This window comes from Orycteropus afer, unplaced genomic scaffold (genome assembly GCF_000298275.1).
Source record: "Orycteropus afer afer isolate SDZICR_OR568_19922 unplaced genomic scaffold, OryAfe1.0 scaffold00193, whole genome shotgun sequence".
Classification (NCBI taxonomy): Eukaryota; Metazoa; Chordata; class Mammalia; order Tubulidentata; family Orycteropodidae; genus Orycteropus; species Orycteropus afer.
Window position 1 is genome coordinate 2964210 of NW_006921780.1, and position 15327 is coordinate 2979536.

Sequence of the window (15327 nt, forward strand, 5' to 3'; positions counted from 1 at the left end):
AAACCCAAGGGGGTTGCTATCAGTCAGAACCAACTTGATGGCAGTGAATTTGGTTTTTGGTTTATAATTAGCGCAGAGTGCCTGTGTGACACAGTTAATGTGCTCAACAGCTAACCAAAATTTTGGTGGTTTGAGCCCACTCAGAAAGAAAAGAAAGGTTTGACAATCTACTTCTGAAAAAAACAGCCATTAAAAACCCTATGGTGTACAGTTCTACTCTGACACACATGGGATCAACATGAGTCAGAGTGAACTCAATAGTAAGTGTTCTTTATGGCAGGTACAGTCATGGCTTGATTAGCTCTGAGAAATGAATCCTCAATCTGAGGTCTGTGTTTTATATACTTGTTTTTCAGGTGATTTGTCTAACTTACGATAAGCTTTCTGCCTTGTATTTGAAATGTAAACAAAGAATTCCTTATAATACTGGGTGTCAGGTGTCACAGTATGCGTCTCTGCCTTGTGAAGCCCTGTCCTCTAAACTATGAATCTAGGATGTGTACTTTCTAAAAGAGAGGTGGCTCAGTTCTGTGAGATACGCTAAATATCTGGGTCTTCCACCCTATAACCTGTTCAATACCACTTGCCTAGCTTGCTGAAAGTCAGCAGACCCCCTTCAAGTCTTGAAGACTTGATTTTCTTCCATGAAGCTCCTACTTTAATGAAACTGTGAACTTCAGATTTCAGCTGCAGCTTTTCTCCATTTTTTGACAGCTCAAAAAATATAAGTCGAACTTTATCCCCTTGCTGGCAATTGATTTTGGAGTGTGATCCAAGCACCAATATGTCCATGCTGCCTGTGTTGTCATTCAGCTTAAATAACATGCAGCTCCTTCCTTCTGTTTTCTACAAAAGAAAATTAGCATCTAGCCTCTGATAATCTGATATACAGATATATATACCACCAAACCAAACTCACTGTTGTAGAGTCAATTCAACTCATACAGACCCCTCCTTGGGTTTCTGAGGTGGTATCTCTGTGGAAGTAGATTGCCCAATTTTCCTTCTGAAGAGTGGCTGGTGGGTTTGCACCTCCAGCCTTCTGCTTAGCAGTCAAATGTCTTAGGCCCTATGCCACCAAAGCTCCCTTTACTTTGAAATTTTGCCTCTTGAGTCTCCCTTTCCAATCCCAAGCTCCATTCCTTCATGAGGCCAGGATGACCCAGGTAGGTAGAAACAGCTAGATGGAAAATATAGGGCTTCTCCAAGTAAAGTTGCCAAAGCTGCTAAGGGAATGAAAGACTCTGGTATTGGAGAAGAGTCATTTAAAGCAACAAATCCAGGAAAGACATTAAGTCTATGATGTACAACCTTGTAAAGATTGTAAACAAGAGTAAGGAATCAAGGATAGAAAATAATTCACAGTCAAGTTCAGGTCAAAAGAAGACATGGTGTTGATGTTCTCAACTAAGGGATTGATAGTATCTGAGGGTTCATTTTGTAGGCTGAATGTATAAATTTGTGAAAGGTTGCCAGATCAAAGACTCAGGTAAAGAACACAGCTTTCCTATCCAAGGTCATTTTCTGCTTGAATTTTCCAGGAAGAGAGATGCTCTCTAACAACTCCTTTGCTCCTATTCCCAAGAGAGCAGAGCTTATCTTTAGGTTCTTGGATACACAGTCAGCAGATTCTGTGCAGCCAGAAAACGTAGACACATGAGTAGCTCCTCTGAGGCCCAGAGTCACAATACTTTATAATTACTCACTTCTATTAAGTTTCTTTTTGCTAACTTTTTCTTTCTTCCATCACTGTTCTTCAATCCTTCCCTAATTACTGCTCTTCCAAGTCACTTAATCTGGTGTATTATTTATTACTCAGCTACAGATATTTGGCTTTCATGACAGTCACTTAACATAAAGATCATATATGTATATAAAGTACAAAAATAACCTAGAGGGCAAACATTATTTGTGTTAGTAGCCTAACACATTTGATTGCTAACCAGAAGGTTGGCAGTTCAAACCCACCAGCCACTCCATGGAAGGAAGACTGGGCAATCTAGTTCCATAAAGATTTACCACCTCGGAAACCCAAAGGGGGTAGCTATGAGCTAGAATAGACTTGATAGCAGTGAGTTTGGGTTTTGGGGGGCTTTCACTAGTATAAAAAGAAGTTGAAATAGGATTGTGATAGCTTTGTGAGAATAAAAATACTTCTAATGTATTTTAGCTTGGGCACATCATTAGCTTTGCATTATCTTATTTCTTTCTGGGTTATATATATATATATATATATATATATATATATTGAGAGAGAGAGAGAGAGATTAAAATGAGTAATTTTTAAATTCCCTTCAAGTTCAGAGTGGAGAATAAATAGTTCTTACTGATAAATACAAAATTTTATATAGGAACCTACCTTCTGTGTTACAAACTCCCCATTGACAGTTGTTCCAAGGGGCTGAGTTTGAAGTTCATTGTCTTCGGGGTTTCACTAGCTTTTCTGATAATGTGCTTTGTGATGCTGATATTTTGGTCAGATTCAGCATCAAATACATGCAAGGCACTATTCACCTCTAGGAGCTCTGGTAGTGTAGTGCCTAAGGCACTTGACTGCTAACCAGAAGGCTGGTCCAGCCACTCCTTGGAAGGAAGGTTGGGCAATCCTACTTCTGTAGTGATACTGCCTGGGAAACCCAAGGCTATGAGTCAGGTCCGACTCGATGGCACATAACAACAACAACAACAACATTCACCTCTAGAAAACTACTGTGCCAATAATACTGTAATTTTGTGATTATTCTCTTTGGGGTGAATTTATCTTTTAGCTTTGTATTGAAAACTTTCACTAAAAAGAATTCACTCTCAGTAGCCATTGTAGCATGGAACATCATCTTTTTCTTTCCTTCTTGGGTCTCAAATTCAAATGGATTCATTGTTTCAGCACCATGACTGTGATACAGCTTGTCTACAACCCTTCTTCTTAGAAGGTTTCTCCTGGCCATCATCTATTTCTGTCCATGGTGAAGACAGCAGAAGAAAGACATACACTGTGAGTAGAGAAAGTAGTATTCAGAAACTGTACTTGACTCACAGTGTTAAACCCCAGAAAATCAGTTAAAGATGAGTGGGATCAAAGGAAGAAAGAGATCTAGAGGTATTAGGGAGAGATTTGAAGCCTGGAACTATCTAGATAGAAAAGAGATTGCAGAAGGATGATTTCAAGCCCTTTGTTCAGACCAGACAGTACAATATATGGTATTAGAGAATGTAGGTTTTGGAGGCAGACTGTGAGACTAAGTCTTCATCTTGCCATCTATCATAAGTAAAGAGCCCAACCACTGAGGCAGAGGGGGTAAGTCTGATGCTGCCCTCTTCTACTGACTGCATCAGAGTACATAACGTTCTTGTCCCTCCACCCAAAACTGTCCTGGCTACACATTCTACTCTTGTAGAAATGAATATAGAGGGAAATGTTGGCTGCGAGTTCTTACAAATGAGTTAAAAAGGGAAATAAAAAATTAGAATCAATTCTACTTTTTTATTGTTATTAATGAATTTACCCTTAGAAATAATGTTGTACACTAAGGCCATGTATAATAATTATGTATTGTTATTCATAATTATAAAAATCAAATAATTTAAATATCCAAAAATAGGGATTTGCTTAAATAAATTATGGAATAGTTATATATAATAGAATATTATGCAAGTACTAGCAATGTTTTATAGAAATAATATGATAAACTACTGAAATTCACTCAAAAAAGGCTAAAGTTCCAAATAGAATATATATTATGTTTTTCATTAAATAAAAAAACAAGTAAATCATACACAAAAAAAGCACTAAAAAAATATTTACCAATATCAAATATGGTTTTCTCTAGGTGATAGGATTATTAGTCATTTTATTTTATTCTTTTGTTTTTCTCCTGTTTCCCAAATTATTAACAGAGATAAAAGATATTCTTATTTCTCAAAAACAAAAGCAAATGTTACTTTTTAAAAGGAACAGGCTGCCAAGAGCCAAAGAGAAATATAGAAAAAATAGAGGCATTTGAAGCCCAACGTATGAGTTTCTGACTGGAGTCTCCCTCTTTTGGTACATGGAGAGTGGGAAATGGCCTGTAGGTATTGGGCTCCAGATGAACAGTGGAAAGGATTTCACTTGAACCAATGCAGGAAGCTTTACTTACATCTGCTAGCAAGACTTTCTTCTTGGTACCATGTGTGTCTACTTGGATCTTCTAGGATAAATAATGTACTTTTTCATTACAGTTGACTGGAAGGTACCACTTATACCTGAAGCAAGTATCACTGAAAACTCCAGAGGACTCTGGGCCAAGCCACTGAAGCCTGGTCAATATGTAAGAAGTCACTGCTCTAGACAGAGAAGGGAGTGACATAAAATCAGTGTCCCTACATTTACATCTATAAAAAGATATGATACCTATTCTCCCCTGTGGGAGATTCTGTGGTGGGCCTTGCAGACGTGTCCATTTTTCCCTTTCAGGACTAGAAATTTATTCTCCCAGAGGCTGAATCTTTTTCCAGAAATTACTCTCAGTTTCACATTGCCATCTCACATAGATCAATGCAGATGTATAAAGTTCTTCTCCCTCCCAACCAAACCATAACAACTCTGAAAGACATTCCCATCTCCTCTGTTGCAACTGTGTTGGACTTAAAACTCTTACTCTTATCCTGCTACCTTCACTCCCTTTCAGGTATTAATCCTGAAAGCACTCTCTAATACACTTCCTGAAAACAACTGTCCATCATAGAGTTGTCTTCCTGTGGACCAAGCCTGTGACGATGTGTTAAAGTGACCAGTGGCTTGCAGAGATGAGGAATTCAATAGATGTTTAATCTGATGAACCTGCAGCAATTTCTCCTTCCATTACCTGGATACACTTTTCATATTATAGCCTTGTTTTCATTTACTTGCATACTGTGAGATGAATAACAGAGGGCTTAATGCAGAAAATGACAGAGACAGTGACTTGAGAATGCTCTTATCAGGAGTAGAGGCCAATCCACTTGTCCCGTCATACCTTAAGGTGAGGAGAGACTGTTGGTGCAGCACATGGTTCCATGACATAATTTTTGGTGGCTGTAAAGGCGTCAGGACTCATTCTAGACTGACTTCTCTTTTTCAGTAGCTTTGTTCCTTTTTTACCTTTATATTTCTTGTCAACTGATTAAACACACACACACACACACACACACCCATTAACTCAGAGTCAATGGTTATAAACAGCTGAGAAAATTCAAATACCACATTCTATTAGGAAAACAATTTAAAATTATTGAGTCCAAACCTGCTTTGGTGTTACAGATACACACACATAAAATACAGAGTTATACCAGCCTGTTGCAACAGGGGGAAAATATCTTTAGAGATGTAAGTACAGGAATATAATGATGCATAAAAATATTCTGCCCTGACAATAGTGGGCTTGCTTATTAGTAATAAACCTTGACATGGGAAATAAGTACAAAAGGTGGGAAAAGTTTGTTTATAAAAATAGTTTTAGAACAGTGGAAACAAGAAAGGGGAAAATAAGATGGTGAGCCAAGCTCCTAAAGAAGAGTCATAATCAAGAAAAAAAAACATGCAATATAAGCAAAACCACTTATGACAAGATATTATAGCTTGTAAACATGGATTTTAAAATAACCATTTTATTATGCTAAATAAAATAAATAGTGCTCAAAGTAGTGGAGAAAGGGATAATTTTGATATAAAAATATTTCATCTATAAACAAAAAAAACCCATGCTAAAATGACAAGTATGTAATATCTCATATTAATTACTGATTGGATGAGTTTAATAGTAGACTGATCACAGCAGAACACAGGATCAGTCAAAAACAGGTAAATGGAAATTACATAAACAAGATTATATATAGGAGCTCTGGTAGTGTAGTGCCTAAGGCACTTGACTACTAACCAGAAGGCTAGCGGTTCAAATCCACCAGCCACTCCAGGGAAGGCAGGTTGGGCAATCTACTTCCATAGTGATACTGCCTTGGAAATCCAAGGAGAGGTTGCTATGAATCAGGTCCAACTCGACAGCACATAACAACAAGAAATATACATACATATATATATATATATATATATATACACAATTATATACTTATAAAAGTATATATTTATATAAGTACAGTAGAAAAACTGAGCATAAGAGATTTGTAGGACAGGCAAAATGTCTGTAGCATGTATATGATTGGAATGCCATAAGAAGTAAAGGAAAATAGGGCAGAAGCAATATTTGAGGATATGATTTGAAATTTGTCAATGCTGAGGAAAGGCATCAACAAACAGATTTCAGAAGTTCAGTAAATTACAAGCAGAAATATACAAAGTAAACAACTAGTTCCATTGTAATCAAATTGCTAAAACAAAACAAGGAAAACAAGAACAGAGGGAACATTTCAACAACAGGGAAGGGAAACAAAAAGAAACAGTACTGTCAAAGGAAACAGTAAAACCAATAGCTGAATTTTTTATCAAAATTATGGAAGCCAGACATAGTTTGACACATTTACTGTACTGACTGAAAAATACTATCAACTTAAGATTTTATACCCAGTGAAAATATTCTTCAAAAATAAAGGCCAAATAATCTAGGAGAATTAATTACTATCAGAAATTCACTATACAAAGTAATAAGGGGAATTTTCAGACTGAAAGAAAGTACATGCAATCCTCAATTACAACTGAGTTCCATTCCTAAATCTGTCTTTGATTTTAATCGGAAGTAATTTGGAACAGTTAAGTACAGTTTCTATATAACATCAATTAGTCAAATGTTTATCTATACAGTATATAGTGTAAACTTCTATACATAACAACATTAAAGAAACATTTCTGGATACTCTAAAATATCTTTAATATAATAATATAGTGCAGGCATACCTTATTTTATTCTGCTTTGCTTACTTTGCTTTTCAGATATTGTGGTTTTTTTTACAAATTGAAGGTTCCAGTAACCTTGTATTAAGCAAGTCTAACAGTGCCATTGTTTCAATAACACATGCTCACTTCCTGTTTCTGTGTTACATTTTGTTAATTCTCACAATATTTCAAAAATTTTCATAGTGCTATTTCCCATTTAAGATAAGTTTTATATGCACTAGAAAACAAAAATGTTGTGTTATTCACTTAATTTTTCTATTCACTTTATTGTGGTGATCTGAAAATGAATCCACAATATTTCTGAGGTGTGCCTGCATTAATATTAATCATGTTTTGGTACAAGTTGCATACTAGTTTCTGTTTGTTACTACAAAGCATTGTGCATATACTAGGCTTTACAGAGGTTTTTTTGTAACTATGGATTGTACGCAATTTGGATGTCTGTAACCTATGGACTGCCTGCAATCCCATAAGGAAGGAAAAACTTCGAGAAAGAATGAAGAACATTAAAATATATGTATGTATGTATGTGTGTGTGTATATATATATATATATATATATATGTATGTATAAAATAATATTGACAGTTTAATATCATAATGATGATTGTGATGATTCTACTAATACCACTTGAAAAAGAAAGACAGACATAAAAGACTTTATATTGCATAATTCCTTTTATGTTCAAAAACAGAAAAAAAAACTAATTTGAGGTCTTAGAATTCACGATAATGATTATCTTTGAGTGTGAGACTTAAAGGGACCCCAAAAGGAATCTCAAGGGTGCTGATAGAATTCCCTTTGTTTACCAGGATGATGAGAGATCATGGTGAATTTAATTTCTGAAATTAAGATTTGTGTAATTTCTGTATTTGTAATATACAGTGATAAAAATATTATATCTGTGTATACACACACACATGCATATGCATATGTATGAACACATATATACAAACATGGTCTACTAAACCAGAAATGACAAATTGAAGAGGAATGGTGTCATATACATTATCAAAAAGAGCATTTCAAGATCTATGCTAAAGTGCAACATTGTCAGTGAAAGGATGATATACATACACTTACAAGGAAAATCAAGTTAATATGATTATTATAGAAAATTTTGAACCAACCATTCACAACAATGATGAAGAAATTAAAAATTTTTACCAACTTCTGCAGTTGAAAATTGGTCAATTATGCAATCGGGATGCATTGATAATTACTAGTGTTTGCATAAAAGTTGGAAACAAATAAGAAGGATCCATGGTTTTGATAATAAGAAACAATGTTGGAGATTGTGAGAAAGAATTTGCAAGATCAATGACTTATTCATTGCAAATGCTTTTTTCAACAATATCCACAGTGAATATAAAAATGGACTTTGGCAGGTGGAATACATAAGTCAAACTGACTGCATCTGTGGAAAGAGATAATGGAGAAGTTCAATATTATCAATCAGAACATGGCCAGGAGCCAACTGTGGAATAGACCATCAATTGCTCCTATGCAAGTTCAAGTTGAAGCTGAAGGAAATTAAAATGAGATCACAAGAGCCAAAATACAACCTTGGTTATATCTCATCTGAATTTAGAGACCATGTGAAGAAAGATTTGATGCATTGAACACCAATGATTGAAGAGCAGGCAAGTTGTGGAATGACATCAAGGATGTCATACATGAAGAAAACCAAAGGTCATTAAAAAGACAGGAAAAGAAGAAAAGACCAAAATGGAGGTCAGAAGAGACTCTGAAACTTGCTCTTGTACAGAAAGTAGCTAAAGAAAATGGAAAAAATGATAAAGTAAAAGATCTGAACAGAAGATTTCAAAGCACAGCATGGAAAAATAAAGTTTTATAATGGAATGTAAAAACACCTGGCATTACAAAACCAAAAAGGATCGACATGCTCAGCTTTTCTTAAGCTGAAAGTATGAAGAAACAATTGAAGCCTTGAGTTGCAATATTGAAAGATTCTATGGACAAAATATTGGATGACACAGGAAGCAAGCACAGAGAGAAGATGGAGGGAATATACAGAGTCACTACACCAAAAAGAACCGGTCTATGTGCAAGCAATTCAGAAGGTAGTGTATGATCAAGAAACAGTGGTATTGAGGGAAAAAGATCAAGCAACACTGAAGGATTTGTGAAAAACAAGGCTCCAAGAATTGATGGAATACCTATTGAGATGTTATAAACTAACAATGTGACACTCGCCTGTCTACGCCAAGAAATTTGGAAAACAGCTGCCTGACCAATCAACTAGAGCAGATTCATATTTGTACCCATTCCAAAAATAGGTGATCCAACAGAATTCGGAAATTATAGAATAAAATCACTAATATCATACATAAGAAAAATGATGCTAAAGTAATTCAAAAATAGTTGCAGCAGTACATGGACAGGGAACTGCCTGAAATTCAAATCATATTCAGAAGAAGACATGGAATGAGGGATATGACTGCTGATGTCAGATGGATTTTGGCAGAAAGCAGAAAAGACCAGAAAGATGTTTACCTGAGTTCTACTAATTATGCAAAAGCACCTCATCTGTGTGGATCATAACAAATTATGGATAACATTACAAAGAATAGTAATTGCAGAACCCTTAACTGTGCTCATGAAGAACATGTACGAAGATGAAGACCACCATTTGAACAGAACAAGAGGATACTGCAGACCACCATTTGAACAGAACAAGAGGATACTGCATGGTTTAAAATCAAGAAAGGTGTCCATCAGTGTTTAATCTTTTCACAATACTTATTTGATCTGTATGCTGAGCAAATTATACAAGAAGCTGGACTATATGAAGGATGCAGAATCAGAATTGTAGCAAGACTCATTAACAACCTGCAATATGCAGATGATACACACTGTTTGCTGAGGGTGAAGAGAACTTGAAGCACTTGCTGATTAAGAACAAAGACTATGGCTTTCAGTATGGATTACACATCAACATAAGCAAAACAAAAATCTTCACAACTAGACCAATAAGTAACATCATGATAAAAAGAGAAGATATTGAAGTTTCAAGGATTTCATTTTACTTGGATCCACAAATCAATGCCCATGGAAGCAGCAGTCAGGAAGTCAAGTGACATATTGCAATGGGCAGATCTGCCGCAAAGGATCTCTTTAAAAAAAGCAAAGATGTCACCTTGAAGACTAAGCTGTGCCTGATCCAAGCCATGGCATTTTCAAATGCCTTATATGCATATGAAAAATGAGCAATAAGTAAGGAAAGCTGAAGAAGAATTGATTATTTGAATTACAGTGTTGGCAAAGGATATTGACTATACTGTGGATTGCCACAAAAACAAACAAATCTTGGAGGAAATACATCCAGAATGCTCCTTAGAAGCAAACATGGCTGTCTCAAGTACTTTGGACACATTACCATGAGGAACCAATTCTTAGAGAAGGACATCATTGGTAAAGTAGAGAGTCAGCAAAACAGAGGAAGACCCTCAATGAGATGGATTGACACAGTGGCTGCAACAATGGGTTCAAACATAGTAATGATTGTGAGGATGGTTCAGTACCAGGCAGTATTTCATTTTGCTGTACATATGAGTCAGAATCAATTAGATAGTACCTAACAACAGCAGCAATGTGTATGCATATGTGCGTATTTGTGTGTGTGTATATATATAGATACACACACACACATGCATATTTCACTCAAATAATCTTAGTTATCTGAACAAAACCAAAGCATTCTCTTTGACAATGCCCACACATTAACTTTTCATTTCTAATCTAGCACCAAGTGTTAATGCTTCTTATGTCCAAATCTTTCTCAATTCTCTATATTTCCCTCTATTTTTGTTTCATAACTTAATCAAACTTAAAATAGTCACTTTCTGAACTATGGTAATATTTGATTTCCCCAGAGTCAAAATGCCCACACACACACCCCCGCTTGGATTTTTCTTCCACGTAGAATCTAGAGGGATCACTTCAAAATTCCAGTCTAGAATCAATCCCTGCTTAAGCCTTTTGATGCCTTCCAATTTCTCTTGAAACAAATACACAATGCTAATCACATTCTACAAGGTCTTACATGGTCTGTTTCTCAAATAGCATCTCATATGCCCCCTGGCTATTCTCTGTACTCCAGCCACACTGGCTTTCCTTCAAGTCCTCACGCCTTTTCATGTTGTGTTTATTCTGGCTGAAGAGACCATTCACTCCTACTCATTTTTCAGAGCTTAGCTCATGGTTCACTTCCTTGAGACAGCCTCTTTTAACTCAAATCTCAACCTCCGGCCTGTACTAAGATCCTTTGACACATGCTCTTGAATGAATGTCTTCCTTTCTGTCAGAGCATTTATCTCAGTTTATTACATTCATTAGTTTGCTTTATAAAAAATATCTACCTTCCACATTACAGTATGTTGTTGTTGTTATGTGCCATCAAGTCGGACCCTACTCATAGGGAACCCTCCTTGGGTTTCCAAGGCAGTATGGCAGTATGGAAGTAGATTGCCCAACCTTTCTTCCGAGAAGTGGCTGATGGGTTTAAACCACCAGCCTTCTGGTTAGCAGTCAAGTGCCTTAGGCACTATGCTACCAGAGCTCCTGCATTACAGTATGTTTTATAAAGATTTGGATTTGCTTTTAATCCACTGATATATCTACAGGACCTAAAAGAGTTCCTGGTACCTATTAGGAACTCCATATTTAATAGATATACAGGCAGGTAGATAGATATATACATACGTAATAGATGGCATACTGGCCCCTCACTACCATAATACAGCTGTACAATCTGGCTTGGGTCCCCCAGCTCTATTAAATTCTAGTATGAAAAGCCAACTTTTATTCCTGATTTGAAAAAGACCCTGTGTCAAGATGGTCATATCCAATGACTTAAGAAAATATCACACAGAAGAACAGCTGAGAAATTATTGGGTGTTATTTTTAATATAACTTGAACAGTTCTGGCAAGAAAAAAAGAATTATTTAATTATTAGCACTAAGAGTAGAATGAGCCATCTTATAATATAATAGGTGCTCTGTTACTGGTTGTCAAAGAGTAGGAAGTGATTGTCTGTTAGATATATCACTAAGAGATTTCTGCTTTGAGTGAAGGTCAACTAATGTTCCAATGGTAAATTATGTCCATGAAACAGGTCTTTCAAGGAGGTAATGTCTCTTTTCTGTATTGACCACATATGAGAGAAAACAGAAGTATAAGAGTTCAAGTGAATCAACATATCATTCAATTACATCACATCAACCATTTTCAGATCTCCCCTGGTGACACCAAGGAAATATTTGTGGAAGAGCATATATAACCATATATCTCCTCAGCACATGAATTGTTGTTGTTAGTTATTTTTTAGTTTATTAGACTCACAGCAACCCCACGTATGCAGAGTAAAACTGTTCTCCACAGTTGTCAGGGCTGTGACCTTTCTGAAGGACATCACCAGGACTGCCTTCCAAGGTGTTTTTCTGCGTAGTTTCAATTCTCCAACATTTCAGGTAGTAGTTGAGCACTTAACTATTTGTGCCACCCAGGGACATTCCCAATAGATGAATTGATAAATAAAATGTGTTATATACATACAATGAATATTACTCAGCCATAATGAGAAATACATGAAGTAACACAGATATATCTTGAAAATATTAGGTTGGCTGAAATGAGTCAGTCATAAAAGGACAAATATTGTATGATCCCACTTATAGAAAGAAAACAAATATAAACTCACTCCTGTACAGTCGTTTCCAACTCATAGCAACCCCTCCTTGGGTTTCTGAGGCCTATCTCTACGTGCAGATTGTCCCATCTTCCTTCCGAGAAGTGGCTGGTGGACTTGAAATGCCAGCCTTCTAGTTAGCAGTCAAATGCCTTAGACACTACACCAACTTTTTCACAGCACAGAGGTGGGAGGGAGGAGGAAACAGGAAGTCATTGCCTAGGGGCCACTGAGTTTCTGTTAAGGGAGGTGGAATAATTTGGAAAAGAATAGTAATAATGATTTAATAACATGATGGACATGAACAGTATCACTGAAGTGTTCATGTAAAAATTGCTGAATTGGCATGTGTTTCATTACCCATATTTTTACCACAATATAGATAAATAAAAGTTTTTGAAATGAAAATTGCATTAGGAGAAATCCGGTGCTATCTTGGCCAGAAAGAAAAATAAATTCTTGATTTGAGGAAAAAATAGGAGATATTGCTAAATATCTTCAGCCTATGTTTGTCAACTTTCCTAGGATCCTGGCTTTTGTCCTGGAATCAGAAAAATACTTATTTAATGAAATGTTGGTTAGTTTGAAGCAATTATGTGTAGCTCCTGCCACCTTGAGGCCATCTCTGTGAGTTGCACCTTCTCTAACACCAGGAAAATATAGTCCATGATGCAACAAGTCCTTTTTCTGGCTTATCAATGGAAGCACATCATTTGCATTTATATAATACTATCGAGTTTTACATTTTCACTTACATTGTCTCATTTAGCCTTCATAAAAATCTTGTGGGAGAAGTCATGTTAACTGTGTTGTATACACACACATACAGACACATACAAATACTATAGAAAACCTGTCAGTAAGTTTTGCTTTCTGTTAAAGTTGAATTAAGAACAGTAAAATTGCTGCATTTGGAGGCATCCATTTGGGAGAGTCCATGGATGAGATGCTTCTGTCTTGGTGCGTTTTAATGTCAGTTGCCCTCAGGGGAAAAATCAGGGATGTGAACCAACCAGGCACTTCAGATGGAGATAGATGTTCAGTGTTTTGTTTAATCATATAAAAATGGTCTTTGTTATGGAAATTAATACTGTCACCAGCAGCAACACAGAGAGAAGAAAAATGATGCCTTGAGTCAGAAGAAAGGATGTGGGAAATAGATGACTTCCATTCAAGAAAGGAGTATCAGCTGGAGCCATATAAGTTGGGGTCAAGGAGAAGGATAGCCAGTCTTTGTGAAGAATCAAATGCAACTAATATAATTTAAGAGATTTTTGTTTGTTTTTTCCCAGTGCTATAATTTTTTTATGTTATTTTCAAACCTTTGGTAAAATTGGAAGAACATTGTATACTTGTGTAAGCTGTGCTTTGAGAAGTTAGCATAGAAGTGCTGTATTAACACAAAAATCCTACAAAGTAGGCTGGAGGCAAAGATAGAGCAAAGTGAAAAGATTATGAAGTGATAAGTGGTAACTCTTTGGGGTAGAATAAGAGATGACAAATAATGGAATAGATTTGTGGAATTTATAATAAACACTTCTTAGCAATTCTCAGTGAAAAAGAGCAGAGGGGACATACAAGCTAAATCCAACAATACGCAGTGGGGCATCAAATCACTGATGTCATGAATGCCAAGATTAGATAGCAAAGTGACTGGAAGGAGGAACTATTCCCATGTTACCTTTCTCTTTCTCTTCCTGCAAACTTTTTGCCACATGCATATAGTTCAACTTCAGAAAAAGGTGTGTGGTCTTCATCACAGCAGAGACTATGCCAGCATTTTGAATCATCAAGTTAGCTACCTCAGTCCTATTTGCCTTTTCTAGCTTGCCTGTGGAGATTTTCAGCTCATCTGGGAGAAAGAACTTGAATCTATGGGGCTCTTCATCAGTGATATTATCCAGTTCAATTAATAAAAGGATTTCTTTGTATTTACTCTCCATGTCATGACTTTAGGATCTATTAGAAGTTCAAAACATACAATTTAATACAAATATAAATGAATTCTATATTCAAATGTAAAGCAAGGTGAGTTGTTAATATCTTAATTAGTGTCACTGAATTGTATGTGTGAACAAAGTTGAATTGGTAAATGTTGTGTTGTCTATATTTTTACAGCAATAAAAAAATACACAAAATATTTGCAGTATGGCTAAGAAGACATAAGTGAGATATAAGAACATCTTAATCGAAATGCTCAGTAACTACTCCTGAGAAAAGAAATCTTCAAAGTTTATACAATTTTTCTAGAATCCTTAAAGGATAGAATGACTTCTCCTTTTATTTTTTAAGCAGATGTATTGAGGGACAACTGCCATACAACAAAATACATATATTTAAAATATACAATTTGATAAATGCTGGCATATGCACCAACTTGATGAAGTCCAATCTATCAATTTGTTCTTTTATAGGTTGTGCTTTTGGTATCAATTCTAAAGAATCCTTTCCTAATACGAAGACAAAAGATTTTCTCCTACAGTTTCATCTGAAAATTTTATGGTTTGAGGTTTTACATTTATGTCTATGATTTATTTTGAATTATATTGTATTTGATGCCAAGTGTGGTTTAAAGTTTATTTATTTGGCACATGGATATTGAATTTTCTGGCAACATATGCTGAAAAGACTATACTTTTTACACTGACAGGCTTTTGCAACTTTTCAAAAAATCAGTTGTGCATATGTTAATGGATATATTTCGGGACTCTGTTCTGCTCCATTGATCTATTTCTCCATCTTAATGTCAAT

General features: G+C 35.7%; 1 protein-coding gene across 1 annotated transcript; it reads right to left on the minus strand.

Moving 5' to 3' along the window:
• Window positions 1–573: 573 nt before the first annotated feature.
• AIM2 (absent in melanoma 2) lies at window positions 574–14519 on the minus strand. The gene is given in 7 exon segments (XM_007947778.1): window positions 574–846; window positions 2360–2421; window positions 2424–2514; window positions 2697–2878; window positions 2881–2908; window positions 4995–5137; window positions 14258–14519. Coding segments are annotated over 7 exon segments (1041 nt in total).
• Window positions 14520–15327: the final 808 nt, after the last annotated feature.